This window comes from Gekko japonicus, unplaced genomic scaffold (genome assembly GCF_001447785.1).
Source record: "Gekko japonicus isolate JY-2015 unplaced genomic scaffold, Gekko_japonicus_V1.1 scaffold1385, whole genome shotgun sequence".
NCBI classification, from domain to species: domain Eukaryota; kingdom Metazoa; phylum Chordata; class Lepidosauria; order Squamata; family Gekkonidae; genus Gekko; species Gekko japonicus.
Window position 1 is genome coordinate 479,682 of NW_015177055.1, and position 5,936 is coordinate 485,617.

General features: G+C 52.0%; 1 protein-coding gene across 1 annotated transcript in view; it reads right to left on the reverse strand.

The window, feature by feature from the left end:
• FDX1L (ferredoxin 1-like) overlaps positions 1–5,930 on the reverse strand; it is an 11,102-nt gene extending 5,172 nt beyond the window's left edge. Inside the window, exons 1-3 of the mRNA XM_015428144.1 lie at positions 5,907–5,930; positions 1,928–1,967; positions 540–646 (exon numbers count right to left, since the gene is read on the reverse strand). Of these exons, the coding sequence (XP_015283630.1) occupies positions 540–646; positions 1,928–1,938 (118 nt within the window). The 5' untranslated portion in view covers positions 1,939–1,967; positions 5,907–5,930. The remainder of the gene's footprint in view (positions 1–539; positions 647–1,927; positions 1,968–5,906) is intronic.
• Between the last annotated feature and the right edge of the window lie 6 nt (positions 5,931–5,936).

Genomic DNA, 5,936 nt, shown 5'->3' on the forward strand with positions numbered 1-5,936 from the left:
CTGGAGATGAGCTGGAATTCCGGGGGATCCCCAGGCCCCACCTGGAGGCTGGCATCCCTGGACCCCAGTGGGGGCACAAGGCCACAGGGTCCCCCCCCTCCAAAGCAGCCATTTTCTCCAGGGGAAACCGATCTCTGCAGTCTGGAGATGAGCTGGAATTCCGGGGGATCCCCAGGCCCCACCTGGAGGCTGGCATCCCTGGACCCCAGTGGGGGCACAAGGCCACAGGGTCCCCCCCCCCTCCAAAGCAGCCATTTTCTCCAGGGGAAACCGATCTCTGCAGTCTGGAGATGAGCTGGAATTCCGGGGGATCCCCAGGCCCCACCTGGAGGCTGGCATCCCTGGACCTCAGTGGGGCACAAGGCCACAGAGTCCCCCCTTCAAAGCAGCCATTCCCTCCAGAGGAAACTGATCTCTGTAGTCTGGAGATGAGCTGGGATTCTGGGGGATCCCCAGGCCCCACCCGGAGGTGGTCCTCCCTACAGGCCGTGAACCTTTTCCTCGACCCCGGAGGCCCTCCTCATCATCCCGGGACACACCTTCCAGGTCGATGCCGTTCTTCTGAGCCAAGCGCAGCACGTCATCCCCAACTCTGCCTTGGACTGGGATCCTTCGCCCAGATCGGTCGACAAACACCACGTTCACTCTGAGGCAGAGAAAGAAGCAGCCCGGAATTATTAGAGATCTCAGATCCACCCATTCCCCAGCCGGAGTTGGAGTCCAGGCGCACCGTAGAGACCCACACGGTTTTCGGGGTAGAAGCTTTCGAGAATCGAAGCTCCCTTCCTCAGATACAAGTGGGAACGGAGAATCCTGAACCCTTATACCTCACAAGTCTCCATTCCTGCGTGCGCAAAGCGCCGTCAAGCCACAGCCGACTTATCACAGCCCTATAAGGTCTTGAAGGCAAGAGAATTTTAGAGATGGGTCGCCATGGCCTGCCTCTGCGTAGCAACCCAGGACTTCCATGGGGGGTCTTCCCATCCAAGTACCAACCAGGGCCGACCCTGATTAGCTTCTGAGATCTGATAAAAATCGAGCTGCCCAGGGCCCTCCACGCCAAGGCAAGAGATGGACAGAGGTGGTTTACCGTAGCCTGCCTCTCTCTCCCATCGAAGGACGAACCAGGGCCGACCCTCGGCTTCTGAGATCTGGTGAGATCGGGCTAGCTGGAGCCTCCTGGGCCAGGGCCTCTAAGGTGCCGCTGGACTCCCATCTACCTGTTCTATCGCAGACCGACACAGCTCCCCTCGGAAACGACTTCCGGACACCACAAGGGACGCCACAACACAGCCGACACACATTTTTAGTTCTAAAAAGCCCCCTTTCTTTAAAAAAATTGAAACCCTGTAGGATCAAGTATCAAGTTTCTCCTTTAAAGGGATCAAAGGCAGCAGCTCTTCAGGGTCTCAGGTCAAGGTCTTTCCCATCACCTCCTGCCTGGTCCTTTTAACTGGAGATGCTGGGGATTGAACCTGGGACCTTCTGCATGCCAAGCAGATGCTCTACCTCTGAGCCACAGCCCCTCTTTACAGCTTTCCAGGGTCTCAGGTCAAGGTCTTCCCCATCACCTCCTGCCTGGTCCTTTTAACTGGAGATGCTGGGGATTGAACCTGGGACTTTCTGCATGCCAAGCAGATGCTCTGTCACTATGCTCTTGCACAGCTATCGCAAAACATTCTGCAGGCACCTACAACAACTGAAACAAAATCTTGCCTTCAAAAGCATTTCATTCATCTTCCTAAACAGAAAAGAAAAATCACAAAAGGCTCCCCCTCCTCCCATTTTTCACAAAATCTTCAGAGAGGCAAAGAAACCTTGTTTTTTGTTTCTTCTGTGTCTCTTTTTGGCCTTCATCTCTCTGACTCCCAGAAAGTCAATCTAAGAGTCGTTTGATGCCTGGGGGAAAAAAAATCATCGTACTCACATTTCCGCCATACAATTCTCATCTTCTGCCTGATAGGTTACTGTGGGGGAAAGAGAAAGAAATATCACAGTATTAACATTTTTCCAGCTTGAGGACTGCAGTGATTGTGGCATTCACTACACGGGGGTCCCCAACCAGTGTTACCTCTAAGCTGAGTGAGTGTCAGCTAGCTCACAGTTTTTTAGCTTCCGATTGACACATTTTTGCCTTCGCTCAGGAAAAAGGGCTCCAGAGCAAACTCATGTAATGCCGTAGCCAAATCGCTTGCTCACAACTTTAATGCCAGGAGCTCACAAAGCAGAATTTTTGCTCACAAGAGGGAGCATTGGTCCCGACATCCGTTGTGTCTGCCAAGTGTTTTTAGAAAGTGGGTTGGGCCAGGGGTTGCTTTTGGCCAGCAAGGCTTCTGATTGGCCATTGTAGATTTTATTGGCTGCCACTACAGCACAAGGGGGAGCTGCGGTGGCTCAAGTGGTTAAGACGCTGAACTGCAGGCTGTGGAAGGTCAGTAGTTCAGCGGTTCAAGACCCGGGTGCCACAAGACGGAGTGAGCTCCCGTCTCCAATTCCAGCTCCTGCCAACCTAGCAGTTCGAAAGCAAGAAATTGCAAGTAGATAAATAGGGAGCACTTCGGTGGGAAGGGAACAGCGTTCCGTGCGCCTTGGTGTTTAGTCATGTCAGCCACGTGGCCACAGAAATGTCTTCGGACAGCGCTGGCTCTTCGGCTTAGAAACGGAGATGAGCACCGCAACCCTAGAGTCGGACTCGACTGGCTTTCGAGCAAGGGAACCTTTACCTTTACTTTACAGCACAAGGATCTTCACCATGTGAGTGAAGGGAAGTTGTGGCAGCCATTTTGTGGCTGCACCCACCACACCGTGTCGGAATTCCAAAGGTGCTCGCAACCTCAAAAAGGATTGTGAGCCAGTGTTCCCTCTGAGCTGAGTTAGTGTGAGTTAGCTCACAATTTTATAGCCTCCAGCTCACAGATTTTTGTCTTAGCTCGGGAAGGATGGGCTCCAGAGCAAATTAGTTTCTGCAGCAGTCAGATCGCTTGCTCACAACTTTAATGCCGGCAGCTCACAAAGTAGAATTTTTGCAGGAAACAAGAGAGAACGCCTGAGATCTCAGATTGGATACAAAAAGTGCTGTTTATGGCGGAAAAAGACAAAATAACAAGAAAACTGAGTAACAAAGAAGATCAAGAATTTTTTGAAGACTGGAAAGACTTTAAAGACTATCTAGAGGAAAACTGGGATGTGAAACACAATTTATTGTATTTAGAACAATATTGATAGAAATGTTCTCTTGTAATAGAAGTTAAAATACTGAAGTAAATATATGAAGTGTAAAGGGAAAAAGGGTTGAGCACTGTGAGAAGCCATTAGTAAGGGTAGGGGGAAGGGAAATATGGGTATTTGAAAAGTGAAACTATATGTTAAATGTGATATTATATCCCAAAATAAAAGTTTTGTGGGGGAAAAAACAAAGTAGAATTTTTGCTCACATGACTCCACAGCTTAGAGGGAGCATTGATTGGGACCCCTGCACTGCATGATTCTCCAGCACACCACCCTGGGAATTGCACTGTGTGGGCTAATAAACTGCGGGGGGGGGGGCTCCATCTCCAAGTGACCCACGATTTTTGACTCCTGATCTTTCAGTGACTCACGCAGGGTAGATCGACCTTCTTAAACACGCAAGGATTGTTTGTGTGTTACCAAAAGAGGAAAATGGAAAAACTACCTGTTCAAAAGGTGAAATAAATCTATATGGATAAATACTGCCGAACCACAAGATCCATGCACCAGAATTTCTAGGTAAGGACCAAAGTGGAGCAGGGGAAATCACACAGGATTTGAAAGCCGGGGATATTATGCAGGAAGGAAGCATAAGAAGAAAGACCAGTTGCCAGCTCCAGTCTGGGAAGCTCCCGGAGATCTGGTGATACAGCCTGACGAGAGAGGTGTTCGGGGAGTTGGAGGGAGCTCGGCAGGACATAATCGGTGTCCCTCTAAGCTGCGTTGGTGTGAGCTAGCTCACAGCTTTTAAGCCTCCGGCTCACAGATTTTTGTCTTAGCTCAGGAAGGAGGGCTCCAGAGCAAACTAATTGATGCAGTAGTCAAATTACTCGCTCACAGCTTTAATGCCAGTAGCTCACAAAGTAGAATTTTTCTCACAAAACACCACAGCTTAGAGGGAGCATTGGACATAATGCCCTAGAGTTGACCCTTCAAATCAACCATTTTCTCCAAGGAGAACAGTTTCCTGGAGGCGAGCGGTTATTCTGGAAGATCCAAAGATACCACCTGGAGATTGGCTTCCCTAGGGTTGCCAGCTCCAGTTTGGGAAGTTCCTCGGAATTTTGGGGGTACAGCCTAGGAAGGATGGGGTTTGGGGAGGGCAAAGAGCTTGCCAGGATGCCATGCCGTAGAGGCACCCATCTCCTCCAGGGGGACGTGCAGTCTGGTGGCTGTTGGTGGGCGTCCCTAGGTGGGAGCACATCCGGCCTGTGCTGAAAGCGCTGCACTGGCTGCCTATAGCATACCGGATTCGCTTCAAAGTGCTGGTGCTTACCCTTAAAGCCCTATATGGCCAGGGTCCGACATACCTGAGGGACCGCCTTTCCCCACATATGCCCCAAAGAGCACTTCGGTCGGGGACACAACATCGCCTGGTGACCCCAGGGAGGCCAGGCTTACTGCAACTAGGGCCAGGTGCTTTTCAGTGGTGGCTCCTACCCGGTGGAATGAGCTCCTGTAGATCAGGACCCTGCAGGACCTTTTACAGTTCCGCAGGGCCTGCAAGACAGAGCTCTTCCGCCAGGCTTTTGAGTAGCAGCCGCCACTACCACTACCACCATTGGTAGACCTGAGGGGTGGCCCCATGAAGGGGTGGCAACCATGACTTCGCTGTGATCAGTACCGTTGGATGGGGTCAAGTAACATCTATGGGTCTTTAATCTCCCTATTGCTATGTAAGATACTGGGGAGTCCATCTTGCAAATTTGATTCCATCTTGTTAAATTTTGATTGTAATTACTGAGCACTTTAATGTTGATCGCATTATCTTGTTTTTATGCTGTTTAATGCTTTGGCACATGGTACCCTATTGTAAGTCGCCCTGAGCCCGCTTGAGGGGAGGACGGGGTAGAAATGTAATAATAAATAAAATGATTTGCAAATCATGGGGATCCCCAGGCCCCACCCAGAGGCTGGCATCTCTAGGGTTGGCAGCTCCAGTCTGGAAAATTCCTGTAGATTTTGGGGTACAGCCTGGGGAGGGACTGGGGCTCAGCAGGACATAATGTGGGACCATCCATCCTCCAAAGCTTCCCTTTTCCTCCAGGGGAACTGTAGTCTGGCGACAAGCCGCAATTCCAGGGGATCCCCGGGCAGTGTTCCCTCTAAGCTGAGTCAGTGTGAGCCAGCTCACAGTTTCTTAGCCAGCGGCTCACACGTTTTTGTCTCAGCTCAGGAAGGATGGCTCCAGAGCAAACTAACTTACGCAGCAGCCCAATCGCTCACTCACAGCTTGAACGCCAGGAGCTCACAAAGCAGAACTTTGACTCACAGGACTCCACAGCTTAAGAGGGAGCCGCTGCTCCAGAGCAGACTAATTGATGCGGTAGCCCAATCGCTCGCTCACAGCTTTAGTGTCAGCAGCTCACAAAGTAAAAATTTGGCTCACAAGACTCCACAGCTTAGAGGGAGCGTTGGTCCCCAGGTCCTCCCGCCTGGAGGCTGGCACCCGCCCCAAAAGGAAAAGTGAACCAGCGGGGAAACACGGGAGGCTCCTACGATCTGCGGCGGGTGCGGGTGTGTCTCTGTGTGCGGCAGTTCCCTTGCAGGCGAGAGGGGCCGCCCAAGCTCCCTCCTCCTTCCCCTGGCAGAGTCCTCCTCCTCGGCAGCTCCCGCCCAGGGCCAAGCGGGGCCCTTCCCCACCGGAGCCCCGCAGCCGCCAGGCCCCCCCGGCTCACCCGCAGTGTGGAAGCGGCGCCGCCCGGCCG